The sequence below is a fragment of the Carcharodon carcharias genome, chromosome 1, assembly GCF_017639515.1.
Source record: "Carcharodon carcharias isolate sCarCar2 chromosome 1, sCarCar2.pri, whole genome shotgun sequence".
Lineage (NCBI taxonomy): Eukaryota > Metazoa > Chordata > Chondrichthyes > Lamniformes > Lamnidae > Carcharodon > Carcharodon carcharias.
Window position 1 is genome coordinate 34,390,869 of NC_054467.1, and position 14,606 is coordinate 34,405,474.

The following is a 14,606-nucleotide window of genomic DNA, read 5'->3' on the forward strand; positions in this document are numbered from 1 at the left end:
TAGAAAAGTTATGACTCAGAATGCCAGGCTGTTTTGATGGAATTTGTTACTATGGCCATATACTTTGAAGGTCATCCATATTGCTGGAAAAGATAATGTAATTGCTGATGCGTTATCCAGAATGTAATTTTTGTTAGTATAATATAGAAATAAAAAGATCAGAACCTATATGGAGAATGGGTGAACATATGTTTAAAATGTTAATATATATGTTGCGTTATGATCCCCAGCTGAAGTTACCACTGGACAAGCCTGATCCCAGGGTGGAACCCAGCTTGATAGATCCTAACTTTTACTTTTGTTGTTTAGATACGTGGAGAATAGCTACTGAACAGAGTCACCAGAGTCAGCTAATGAACTTGCAATGAAAGAATAAAACATCTATTAAATAAGAAAAGATGAACTACATTACAATACTCCTTCACCCACAACTATACCTTTACAGATATATCAAGATTTGTAAGGATAACACAAGTTGCAAAAACTATTTTGTACTCTAATGTTCACAGTAAGTACACAGTCCATGTAAACCACTAGGCAACCTATGGTCAGACACATCACACTCTGAAACCAAGTGACAGTTGCCACCTCAACCAGATGCTATGGATCTTTCCTCAACTCCCCCCCACCCCAGACGCATGTCACACCGTGAGCCAACCGGTCCCACTGAACTCCATCTTTCACACGAAGGTGTCCAATCTCCAATCTCCAGGAACTTGCTTTGGAATCTTCTTCCAAACTGACACTTTTTCTCAGACTCCTTCCGCAAGAGTTGACATCCAGGATTTTGAAATTTCCTTCTGATGTTCTTCTTCCCTGGGTCACCGAATGCATTCAAACTGTCTTCCACACACTCACCCTCACCAACTCAGCTGTCAACAGCACTACTGCTTCACATGCCCATAGCAAAGAGTTACAGACCTTCAGTTGTCTTTTTGGACCTCCTGGCCTCTTGCATGCTATTCTCACTTTAAATCTGCTTTCTGCAGCTTTTGTCTCTTTAAATGTGAAGCTCGGAGCCTTTCTCTCTGCCCCTCACTCTTAACTTCATATAACAGGACCTTTTCCAAGCTCCTGTCCTGCCTTTGACTAGAAGGTTTCTTGGGACTTTCTCCTGTTCCACTCCCCTGGATTCTTAGGGACTTTCTTCTTTAGCTTAGGACTTCCTATTTGTCCCTTTTACTCCAGTCTTTCTCTGACAGCTACTTTCAACCAACCTTAGCTTGGAACTGGCTATCTGCCTATTCTAGATTGCTTCTGCCTAACAGCTGCCTTCAAAAACTAAGTTAACTCCAACAGCTTCCAAATCAAACTGTTGTTTCTAGTTTTTTCTCTGTGTGTGTCTGTGGGGAGGGACCTACCTCTATGGACCCCTGTTGCTAGGCAACAGCCCAGTTGCTCTACTCTTGTTTGTTTAACTTAGCTGCAGCAGTCCTAAAACTCTCATTAGAAATGAGACACCTTTCAAAGTGAAACTAAAACTTGATTTAACCGTTCTTAACACACACATACAGAAATACAAATCAAACTTAAACTTTAAAGCTAAAACTCATTCCTAACAACTACTATTACGAATATAACTTACTTAGCCTATTTCTATTTCCTAACAGTTGTTTTCTTATATGTTTTGTAATGAAACACATTTGAAAATAATGTTTCATTCCTTATGGGTGGATGCATGTGAGGAACTCGTTTTTGAAAAAATTGAAGGACATTGAATTTTGGACATTCTTCCCCTGAGTTATTTTTAAAAGTTTGCAATATTATTTCGGAGCTGTGAATATGCCACGCTTTAAGAAACCATGGGTCAAGATAGCTGTCCAGCGGGGAACATCTGCTGAGGGAAGAGATACTGTGTACATCTAAGTTAACAAAGACTGCCATTGCAAGATGGGAGATTCTTGCTGATTGGTTAAAAACACCTGGCCTAAGAGAAGTATTCTTTGAACATCTTAGTCTTTAAGACTCTCAGTTGGAGGAAGTGAGTGTGTGGGGGTACCTTAGAAGCAAGCTGCGAGGAAAAGACTCTCTCTTTCCCTCTGCCCCAGCTTTGTGTTAAATGCAGTCTCAAGTGAGTTAAACCTTCCTCAGAAGCATATCATCGGGATAACTCAACTGTTCTTTTTGAAAGTCTGCAAAGTTGTGATAAGTAAGAGTCATCAAAGGCAGTTTCGCCAACAAATCCATCTGAAAGAACTTCCAGACCTATTGTGACCAGAAATGTGTTAGATCAACAGCGTTAAGATCGCTTCGAATTTTACCCTTTTAAAAGAAACTTTGCCATCCTCCAGCCTCTGCAGGGGACTGTTTGTTTTGACCTGTTTTGTGTTTGTGTATGAGTGTATGTGGGTTCAAATATCTGTTTCTTTTTAAGTAAAGGAGAAAATCATTATATTTCTAAACTACAACTTGTATGTTAACCAGTTTATTAACTTGTTTTTAAAAAGTAGTTTGTTTTATAATAAATCAATTTTTTTGTGTTTGCTGAAAGAAGCCTGGTTAGAGTCTCTTTATGCTGGGAATAACCAGTATCAAAGGTAAACAACTGGCCAATTTGTAGGTGAATTAGACATTTAAGCTATTGTTACAATCTGTGGAGACGTGAGGCTTGAATTAACTGTGCATTCCTCCCATCACAGTCCTTAATACTGCTTAAAACCTATCTCTTTGACCTAGTTTTTGGTCACTTGCCATAATACCTCTTTATGTGGCTCAATGTCAGATTTCCTCTGGAAACATTCCTGGGATGTTTTAATTACGTTAAAGACACTATACATGCATGTTATTGTTTAAGGTGAAAAATCAATTAAATTTAATATTGAGAAGTCTAAACTGATATGCACTAGTTATAGTTTTAAGAGTACCTGAAGTACAGAAGTTGTTACTGAGCACCGGAAACTATCTCGCTTGACTATGAGATATGCAGAAAAGGAGACATGAACCAGGAAAATATAGACCGTGTAGTCTAATACTTCGATGATCACAAATAGACTTGAAGGTTATAGTGAAAAGTATAGGCATAGATGGTCACATATCATATGGTGCATTGTCATTCTGAGTTTGTTAACAATAGGTCAGATTGAATAATATTAGGTACTTATGTTCATAAATCAGGAGAGAATAGTTCTTCTTTAATCTTTCTATGTTCTGCACAGGGTGAATATTGCAATGTCACAAAGCCGGAGTTTTCAAAGAAGAATGAGCCTAACCAGCAATCGAAAGATGTTCTTTTCCATCTTCCAGCTATTGTCAAAGAAATCCCTCACAGAGAATCAATCCTCCGCATTTGCCCCACTGCAGACAATATCTTTATGCTCATGGGACAGGATGGGCTGACTTCCTCCTGGTCATCAGGCCTGATGTTTGTGAAAAGCAAGCCTCTCTTTGTGAGTAATTACAGAAGAACTATAGTGTTCTTTTCATGAGGGGGGTGGAGTGGAGGAGGTGCTCAGAGGTGGATAAAGGCAAAGTAGTTTTGTAATAATGTACTCACTAAGACCACACAAACATTTTAATTTGTACCTTTGGGCTTCATGAACTTTTCTTTGGATAAAATCAAATTTACCATGATTTTGTTTCACAATCGAATAGGGTATACAACAAACAAAAAGTACCATGAGTTCCCCTTTAGACAGAACAAACCTATGCAAACAGACATCAATAATGCATGCTAATCTGTTACTCGGAGTATTACTTGAGCAGAAGTAATACTCTTCTGTATTGCATGTGATTTTCATGCACACGATTTTCATTTAATATTCTGCTAAAATCGAAAAACTCATTTTCACAAAGCAGTTCTGTTGCCTAGTTGCAGAATCACAAAACCACCCTGAGCTGAGATAAATGAGTTCAAGTGTGCTAGATCACTTTAGAGCCATGAGCTTGAGGTTTTGATCAATTTGTTTAGAAACCAGGCAAATTTCCCTGCAGAAATTAAATCTATTGGATAGAATCCGTAGTAGGGAAAATTATACATAGTCAGAAGAAGGATAGTGGGGAGAGGAGGAGATTATTTAACTTATTTTGTTAAATGTTTTTCTTGTCTCTCCTTAGGAACCAATCAAATGAATTAACAAACCACTGAAATAAAAATAACTAATGAAATAAATAAATATTGTGAGAACATTTACTGATGCAAAACTTTCATGGTATTTCAGGTGCAGGAAGAAAACAGAAAGTTCAAATGGATTGCTGATTTCATCCTAATTAATCAATACAACAAATTCGTGATTGGAACATGGTATCAACATCTGAAAAAAATTTATACAATATAAATGACATTTCAAAAGTATCTTTGTGTTAATATGATATCTCACTTGTGATGTCTCCTCCAACTTACCTACACCACAAATCTTTCCCTTAATCGCTTATTAGCGGAGGCCGGGAGTGGTTTCCTACCTGTTCTTCAATGTAGAGGAAGAAAAATAAAGAAATGTTTTCAGTGGACTATTGATTGTACCTCTGAGCTGTCCATCAGGAGTCCCATTAGGTTTAGCCAGGTGCTAAGCCTCTTAGCTGTCTCTATATGGATCAAAGTAAGGTGGGAAATAGAATACTACGCTGTAGTAAGTTGGTATATAGCCACTCCTCCCTTCACCCAGAAATAAAAAAAAACAGCTATGGGATAACATGAGGCTGTAACACCAGAATGTCGATCATTTTGAGGACTCCTCGAGCAGTGATGTCAATTTTTTGATGTAACTGAAATCTTTTGATTAAATCATTGTAAATATTCATGGTCAACATGCTCAATAGAGGTAATTTACTTATCTCTGCTGCCAGTGTGGATCCTCAGTGGATTGGAGTGCACTAACAGAATTGATATTATAGCTGTTATAGCTCTATCTCTGACCCATAATTCCATTGTGTGAGGATTCCTGTCAGGAGCAGAGCTTTACAGAGTTGCACTTTATATGTGCACATTCATTACTGGTTATATGTATATATTCATTGCTGGTTAGCTTGTGTGCCTGGAAGAAGCTTTATTAAAAGACTGCCAGAAATTGTACTGAAATAGGAACATTGACACTTTTATATATTCACAGATTGTCTATGACTTTAGATAGAATGTGCACGTGTTAAAAACAGATTGGGTCTAGTGGCTGGGTCACAACTGTTTAAGGATGCACCTGAATGGTGAGGCTCAATGTTATCCAGATTTTGGGCTTCAGTGGTGAAGCATGAAATGCCTGTCAGTGAGGAGGTATCCAAGTTAGGTAACCAATATCACAGGACTGGGGCCTTTGACAGGGCCACAGTTCAGTCGGGATAAGCGTTGGCAGAGGAAGACAAGTATGATGGTGGCAATATGGGGTGGTGGGGATTAAATGTGCGGTTGTGAGGGGCATTCCTGCTCCCTGCCCTTTCCACTTTCAAGTTAGTTATCATCTTTGCTGCAGGTGATGTCACTGGCTATCTCAGCAAGCCATTTTTGGGCATTCAGTCCCTTGCCTACAAATGTAAAGGGCTTAACATCTGCTTAAGATGTGGCAAAGGACGCTTCTTGTTTGTCCTTAGCTAATATGGTAGATGGCACGTTTCTGTACTCAGTAATGTGCTCGTGTTTCCTGTCTTCCAAATTTGGGGCCTTGTGTAGCCCAGAAAATCAGGTGCTGTGTGAATCAATTTCTCAGCAGTTGGACAAGAGTTGCTCCTTGGCAGAACGATATTAAAAGCGTTTCCTTTATTACACATTGTAATGGGGGTTTATTTCAGTAGTAATACCCATCATGCCACTAGAAATCTGCAGTTCCTCTCAGAAGGTAGCAGCGAGGCTTGGTGGAGTAACACTAGCAGTCACCACTGGTTTTGGGACAAAATTTCTAGCAGTACACCTTGTGATTTACTCTCTTCCACAGATAAGATTAAATAAAATCTGATTTTAACAGTGAATCGAATTAAATTAAAAAATAATAAGCAAATATTTTTGAGAAGGCAGGTTTCCTATTAAGCTCCAAAATAATGATTCATTTGCACTGAATTTAGTACTGGTGACAGCTGAAGGGAAAATTGTGGGAAATGTGCTGTTTAAAAAAACGTAAATGTAATCTGAAATTTCTATAATAAATTTAAGGTTATTTTCAAGTTTAAAAAAAGATTGGAATTTGAAAGTCAAGAATGAATTATATAGAGAGCTCTTATGAACAGTTTTTCTTTAGTTGCAAAAGCTATTAAGTGTTTCCCCAAGTTTAAAGAGGAAATTCAACATAGTAAACACCAAGAGCAAACTCAATTAATTTGCAGAATCTTCAGAACCCTGAGAACAGCCTTGTATATTTCAACAATTATAATGGCTTGCTGCTTTTTTATGAGTACAATATTTGATCCGGTCAAGCAATTGTGACATATAATGTGAAATGCACTTTGCAAGTCTGACATTCACTTGTGTGACATGTAGGCACTAGCTACATTTTAATTATTTATTGGACGTCAGCCATCTAATTTTGCTTTCCTTTCATTTTTTTTCTCTTAGATGAGTACAAGCCTACTGACGTAACATGAAGTTCAAAATAAGAACTACAGCATCAATAAAAGATGTAATTGGAAAGTAAAATAAATCAGAAGAAGAAGTGATAGATTAATGCTAATCTAGATAAAACTATATCAATTTCTTAGATATGTTTTCTTTGAATTGTATATTATTTAGTAGCCATAATGTCTTCAGTGTTGTCGTTTCAGGAACAATAATAATTAAAATTTCAAAGCAGGTTATGTTATTGCTGCATAAACGTTACTAAATCATGATCATGTTTTGACCCTAGTGATCGAGAAATCCGTATGTATGAACTCTCCAACTTTGAACCATATTGTCAAATAATTGGCCTTGAATCTGTACCTCTTCGTCTAGATTACAGGTAATCTTTTTGCTACTTAATGCGGTTGCAGATAAGGATGAGTTTAGTGAATTCCATTCTTCACAGGCTATCTGCAAAGTTCTTGCAACTCTTGTTAAATGTTAGAGTGATATGAGTAGTATTCAGATTCCCAGGTGAATAACATCAGAAGAGTGACAAAATTAGTTCTGAAAATAGCCACAAAAGCACAACACAAATATTATAAACAGATAATTAAATCAAAATCCCCCATTACACTCCATTTTAATAATTGAAGAGGGCCACCACTAATTTCTCACATTTATAGTAATGCCTTACCAATGATTCCCACATCAATATCGACAATAACTTGCATTTATACAACATCCTGAATGTAATAAAGTGTCCCAAGCAGCTCCACAGGAGAATTATCAAAATAATTTTTTTAGACCAAACAACAAGAGGCATTAGGATGGCCGACCAAAAGCTTGGCTATAGGGTTTTGTGTTAGCATCATCTTAGAGGAGAGGTAGAAGGATAGGGAGCTTTAGGGAGGAAACTCCAGAGCTTAGGGTCAAGGCACTTGAAAGTATAGCCACCAGTGGTACAGCGGTTAAAATCAGGGGTGCATGTGAGGCTAGAATTGGTGGAGGTCTTGGAGGATTGTAGGGCTGAAAATTAGGATAGAAGCAATAGAGTTTTTCATCAGTTCAAGTAATGGATGGTGAAGTTAGGAGGCCGACCAGGAGAGCATTGGAATGGTCAAGTCTAGAAGGCACAGATCAGGATTTCAACAGCTGGTGAGGTGAGGCAGGGATGGATGGGTAATGTTACAAATGTAGAAGTAGGCTGTCTTGGTGATTGGAAGCTCATCTCAGTCAAGTATGATGTCATATTTATGAATAGTCTGACTAAACCTCAGTCAGTGATCATGGAGAGGGATGTAGTTATTTGGTAGCTATGTAATTAGTAGGGAACCGAGTTTGTGACAGGGACCAACGACAAGGGCTTTGCTCTTCACAATATTTAGTTGGAGGAAATTTCTGCTCATTTAGGACTGGATATCTGATGAGCAGCATGACATATCAGACAGTGAAGGGGTTGAGAGGAGTGATAGTAAGGTTGAGTCAGGTGTCATCAACATGTGGACCTTACATGTTTTTTGATTATATCATTGAGGATAGGGATAGTTAAGAAATAAGAGGGGGTTGAGGACAGATCTTTGGAGTCTCCAGAGGCACCCATGACCACTACCATCTAGAAGAACAAGGGCAGCAGATAGATGGAAACCCCAACACCTGGAAGCTCCCCTCCAAGTCATTCACCATGACTTGGAAATATATCACTGTTCCTTCACTGCTGCTGGGTCAAAATCCTGGAACTCCCTTCCTAACAGCATTGTGGGTGCACCTACACCACATGGACTGCAGTGGTTCAAGAAGGAAGCTCGCCACCACGTTCTCAAGGGCAAATAGGGATGGGCAATGGATGCTGGCCCAGCCAGTGAAGCCCACATCCTATGAATGAATTTTTTTTTTAAAAAGTGTGGAGCGGGAAGAGATGCCATTTCAGATGTTTCTGTGGCTACAACTGGATAGATGAGAATGGAACAAGGCGGGGGCAGTCCTGCTCAGTCAGACATTGGAGGAATTGACGACTGCAGACGTTCCATGAAGGATGAGGAGAGAGAGTATAACAGAGCCACAAGATGCCAAGAATTAACTTTTTATAAGTTACCTGTAAATATGCTCAGTGTTTCACATATGGATATCAATGTCTTTATATACATCTTGTTTTCTTTAGTTCCACAGGAGATGATGAGTGTGTGATCCTCTATGGTGATGATCAGGTATGTCTTCAACATTTGAATCTTACAAATTTTGCTTGTGAAGATTTGCATCTTAGTTGGCCACAGTTTCAAATCCATCAATTTTTATAGATCAATTCAGTTAATTAAACACAGTAGGGCCCAAAAGACTTGTTTCTGCTTTGCAGACATTATGTGCTGGAGATATTCGCTTCTCACCCTGTTGGATATCTGGGGTCAGGGCAAGGATCACATTAATAATATAGCTTGGACTGGCATGTTTGACCCTATGAATGCCAGAAGTGAAGCATGAGAAAAGTAGTACCAGATGGCTACTTGAGATGACCATTTGTGGGCTCAACCTGATTCCAGGCTGATTGATCTTTCCTTGACAGCAAGGCCTAGTCAAGCACAGCATCCCTGAATTGCAGTATTTTCCAAGCTGTGATCCCAGCCTGGAAATCGTTTAGAGCTCCCCTTCCAATGCTGAATTGTCCTGTATGCCAATCTCAATCTTGCGTTAAGGTTAATGGGGAGGCAGACCCAGGGAAATTCTGTGTAGAAGTTCCTTCCTCTTGACTGCACCCTCTTTTCATAATACAATCATGTCTGAGGCAAATGAACGCACCAAGCCCCATCACAAATTGAAAAGCAAAAGGATTCAAAGTGGGGGTTTGTTTCTGAACCCTGTCAGAATTACCATTGTCATTAGACCTCCTAAATTTAACCTGGACCTCAGGAAACTAATGAAGCAAAGCACTTTCGGCCCCAGTGGTTTTATGCATATGCATAGTTTAGTTTTATTCAACCATGTAAGTAAAACAAATCCTTCTGAAAGATGTTTAAACATTAATATTTTTGAAAGCATCAATTTTTATTCCTCCAATTTTCTGCCCGTACCCCATCTCGTATAAAAATGCCAACTTGTGCTGAGGTGCAGTTATAGGGTCCTAGCAGGATTCTAGTTCCTTTCCCCACTGGCTATTGTTCATTTGTCATTTAAGCCTCGATATACTATTTGATTGTGAGAATGTCACCAGGCCATTAATGTCCTCAGACTTACATTCATATATTAGTAATGCCCAGCATTGAAATGTAGTGAATAGGAGCAGGGAATCCTACAGTTTTTTCCCCGGTTTCCTAGCACAGGATACTGAGACATCAAGAAAGGTCTAGTGGGCAGGAGCTGTTAAAAGGACAGTGAACTTCTGATATGCTTTTAATTTTCTTTTTACTTTTTTGTTTATTTGTTGGGCAGTGGGTGGTGGTTGATGGCAGAAGAGTTAGGTGGAAACAGAGTATATGCAAATACTGTCTGTAACATCATTAGAAAGCTAACTCCCATAGAGGCATTTGCAAAACCTCAGTAAAACAAAAAGGTATTGCAAATCGTTGGAGCCATGCCTGCTTTGCAGGTGTAAAATAAGCACCTAAATGCCAGTATGGCAGGCAGAGTTTCATACAAACATTTCATGCTGAAAGTGTGATGCCCACCATATTGTTAAAGGCTTCTGTATAGGCATTAGCTCCTCTGCCCAACACCAACTTCAGACCCTCTTTATAAAATTTGTTAATAACTGACCACAGCATGTACCTTGCATAGTGTGTGTTTGGCAGCCAAGCTGGCAGTCCATGAAGGAACTCCTGAAGGCTGTGTCCATAAAGGTAAGTTTTGTTTTTTTTTAACTTATTGTGTAGCTGTGTAGAGGGTGGGTGCATAAACCTTCAACACTACAGTTGGGAGATTGCGAGGTCCAGTGCACTTAGTTGTTTCTTGATGTCATGTGCAGCAAATGGAATTGGCTGAAGATTACCCACTGTGATGGTGGGGTCTCAGGTGGAGTTCGAGAGGGTGCATTTTCTCAGCTGATTGGAAATGGTTGCCAACACGTTCACAGCTGGATGTGGCAGGACTGCAGAGTTTGACCTGATTTTTTTTTGGTCTGGAGGTCATTTAGCTCGATGTGGCATGCTACTTCTGCTGTTTAATATGTATACAGCCCTGAGTTGGTGTTTCACCACGTTTTGAAGTGGGTGCAGGAGCAGAAAGGCCTGGGTGTATATTTGCATAGATCATTTAAGGTGGTAGGACAGGTAGAGAGAGCAGTTAATAAATCATATAGTATCTTGGCCTTTATTAGTAGGGGCATAGAGTGCAAGAGCAGGGAGGTTATGCTGAATTTATATAAGACACTCGTTAGACCTCAACTGGAGTATTGCATACGGTTCTGGGCACCACATTATAGGAAGGCAGTGAATACATTGGAGAGAGTGCAGAAGAGGTTTACAAGGAGGGTTCCAGGAATGAGAAACTTCAGCTATGAGGTTAGATTGGAGAGGTGGGACTGTTCTTCTTGGAGAGAAGAAGGCTAAGAGGAGATTTGATAAAGATGTTTAAAATCATGAGGGGCTAGACTGATTAGATAGGAGAAACTGTTTCCGCTTGTAAAAGGATCAAGATGAGAGGGCACAGATTTAAAGTGATTTGCAAAAGAAGCAAATGTGATGTGAGAAAAAACTTTTTCACACGACAAGTGGTTCAGGTCTGGAATGTACTGCCTGAAAGTGTGGTGGATGCAGGTTCAAGGAGGGCACTCAGGAGGGCTTTAGATGATTATTTGAATAGAAACAATGTGCAGGGGTACGGGGAAAATACAGGGCAATGGCACTAGATCATAATGCTCATTTGGAGAGCCAGTGCAGACATGATGGGCCGAATGGCTTCCTTCTTTGCCGTTAAAATTCTGTGAGTCTGTTGGCACCTCATTTTTAGGTACATCTGGTGTGGTCCTGGCATGCTCCTCTACACCCGTCAGTGAATCAGAGTTGGCTATCTAACTTGATCTTGATGGTGATGGAGCAATGAATGATTTGCTGTGCTCTGACCTTACAGATTATGATGGAATATAATTTTACTCCTGCTAATGGCTCACAGTACCCTCTGAGTGCCCAGTTTTAAACTACTAGGTCTGTTTCTAATCTATTTCACTTAGCACAGTGATAGCGTTACATGACGCAACAGATATGGCATACTTAGAGTGAAGATGAGAATTTGTTTCCACAAGGACTATGTAGTAGTGATCAGCTTTACCAATACTGTCATGGACAGATGCATCTGCAACAGGTGGATTTGTGAGCACAATGTCAAGTTAGTTATTTACTTTTATTGATTCTCTCACCACCTGCTGAAAGCTCAACCTGACAGCATTATGATTCAGAATTCGACCAGCTCAGTCAGTATTGTTATAACCAAGCCACTCTTAGTGACAGACATTGAAGTCCCCCACTCAGAGTACATAGCTGTAAAGAAGAGTTATACAAACTTAAAATGTTAACTCTGTTTCTCTTTCCACGGTTGCTGCAGACCTGCTGAGTATTTCCAGCATTTTCTGTATATATTTCGAATTTCCAGCATCTGTGGTATTTTGCTTTCATCAGAGTACACCTGTGCCTTGGTACCTTCAGTACTTCCTCCAAGTGGAGTTCAACATGAAGGAGTACTGATTCATCAGCTGAAGAAAGGCAGTAAGTGGCAATTAGCAGGTTTCCTTGCCCATGTTTAACTTGAACCTGTGAGCTTTCATTGTGTTTGGAGATGATGTTGAGGACTCCTTAAAGTTGGGTAACCTAAAAACAGCACAAAGTCCCGTAATTTCTGATTCTGAGCCAAAATATGTGCAAGAAAATTATTTTTTTGTATTTACCATTGCAGCTCTTGTGGAAGTTATTGTAAAATAGCTGCTTATGACTGGTGATTAAGTAAGTTAGAATGCAAGAAGAGGCTAGCATGTTATAGTAGATAAAAGTAATGTTCTACTTTTCACAGGGATGTGTCAACATCTTCCTCGTGTCAATGGTGGGGGAAACCCTGAGGTAGGAGAAATAATTCTATTTTCAGAAACAATGTAACTAGATATTGCCTGTGAGCTAAACTTTTATGCCATATTGTGTAATGTGATTATTTGCTATTATATAACCAGTTTCTGCCACTTCAGAAATACAGGTCTAGCAATTTAGGCATGCATGGTATAATCCCTGTGTCTGAAGAGTATGGCCTGAGCTGTCCCTGATTTTGGACCTCAGCTCTCATTTTCATGGTACCGGTTAACTGTGTTGAGCTGCTGGCCAATCAGTACTGAAGATTCACCTACATATCAGCAGCAAAATGATTCATTGTCGCAGAAATTACAAGGAGTTCTCCAATTTTTCCACTGTAACTTTAGCAGGAGATCAGTGGAATTTACTGAGAAATGGAGTACAAAGCCATTTGTGCCATTTCTCTGAGTGCTGCCGGTCTTTCATTGAAGTACCCCCAAAGAGTTTTCAGCTTAATATGTGTTTTGTATTCTATAATGCTCCTATCCTTAGCATTTCCTCTGATTTACCATGCTGTGGGTGATTTGCTAATATTAAATGACCTCTCTGTCTGTATGCACTTTGTCCATAACTCTTAAGGTGTAAACTTCCTATGTTGGATTTCCTGTCATACATGAGTAGCATACTTGACATTGACTAATTTAGATGCAAATTTCTCACTACTGATTTGTTATGTTTAATATACATAAACCACTAAAAAAAATCATAACTTAGAAACTAAGGAGTGACAAAAATCTATTAACCCAAAAAACCCCAGAAACTCAGCCTATCAAATCAATGGTTTTACAAAGTGCTTTGCCCCAGTAAATAATCTAGCCTGAAGAAGATACACCAATTTTAAAAAGAATTCAGATTGAACCAGCCAAATTGCCCTAGGACCTTTTGCTTTTGAACAGTGAATGCAGAAGTGAAAATACATTTATCCAATCTCATGTATATATTTCTGAAAAAAAAATTATTTTTGCCACTTCAGCAAATCATTAATATTCATTCCTGAAAGTACTTTAATCTGCAGGAACTGGACAAAGGGTCCAACAGTGGATGGAATTCTAAGCATTACCATTGAGAAACTTGCAAATAGTGAACAAATCTCCTACATACGTTGGAAGGTTCACAATGATTGGGTGATAGAGATAAAGTGTTACAGGATGATTTGTGGGGCCTCAATGGCTCATTTCTTCAAGAAATCTTACCGATTAATTTGAAAATTTAGATTTAGTTGCTTTTTTTACAGATTAAATACATTCGCTCTATCAATAAAATTATATCAAGTTGCAATGAGGAAACAACTTCACTAGTCATAGGTAAGATTTTTTGTTCTAGCAATTAATGTTACTTGTATTATGGTAGCATATCAGAAGCATTTTTCACTGCAGGAGTTCCTTAGGACAGTGTCTCAGCCCAACCATTTTCAACTGCTTCTTCAATGATCCGGAGTCCATCATAAGGTCAGGAGCGAAGCTGTTTGCTAACTCTTCCATTGTGTTCAACTTGGTTCACAACTTCTCGAATAATGATGCACCCCATGCCAGCCACAACAGGACCTGGATAACATCCAGGCTTTGGCTAACGAATGGTAGGTACCATTTGCACCACTCAATTGTCAGGTATCGACCATCTTAAACAGGAGAAAGCTCAAATATCTAGCCATGATCTTCAAACAAAGCAGTTTGCTTGATCAGTAGGCCCGTCACTTTTTATAAAGCCCTTGTGAAACTTTAAACTTTAATGACTTGAATATACAAATGATAGAAGAAAACTGTGAGCAACATGTGAAATCATAATTCATAAAGTTTCTAAATACTAATGTTATTAATGCTGTCTTAATGATACTGGAACTGAAAATAGTAACAGTAGGTGAACTGTTAGAAAACAGGATTGAACAATATATCCCAAAAAATGTGATTATGTTGAAGCCTAAAAATTTTAACTGTTTTGTGTTAAAAGGTTATGAATTGTGCTTTCACATGCCGCTTACAGTTTGTTTCTATCATGTGTACATCTAAAATTATTAAAGTTTCACACGGACTGTATAAAAATCCTTTGTGATAGATCTTTCATGTTGCTGGATCAATATCTTATAATTTCCCTATCTAAAACAAATTGTGGGA

General features: G+C 38.8%; 1 protein-coding gene across 1 annotated transcript in view; it reads left to right on the forward strand.

The window, feature by feature from the left end:
* LOC121270160 (WD repeat-containing protein 49-like) overlaps positions 1-14,606 on the forward strand; it is a 91,177-nt gene that overhangs the window by 7,325 nt on the left and 69,246 nt on the right. Inside the window, 7 exon segments of the mRNA XM_041175499.1 lie at positions 3,156-3,386; positions 4,158-4,240; positions 6,762-6,854; positions 8,616-8,661; positions 12,446-12,492; positions 13,511-13,619; positions 13,730-13,799. Coding sequence (XP_041031433.1) covers positions 3,156-3,386; positions 4,158-4,240; positions 6,762-6,854; positions 8,616-8,661; positions 12,446-12,492; positions 13,511-13,619; positions 13,730-13,799 — 679 coding nt within the window.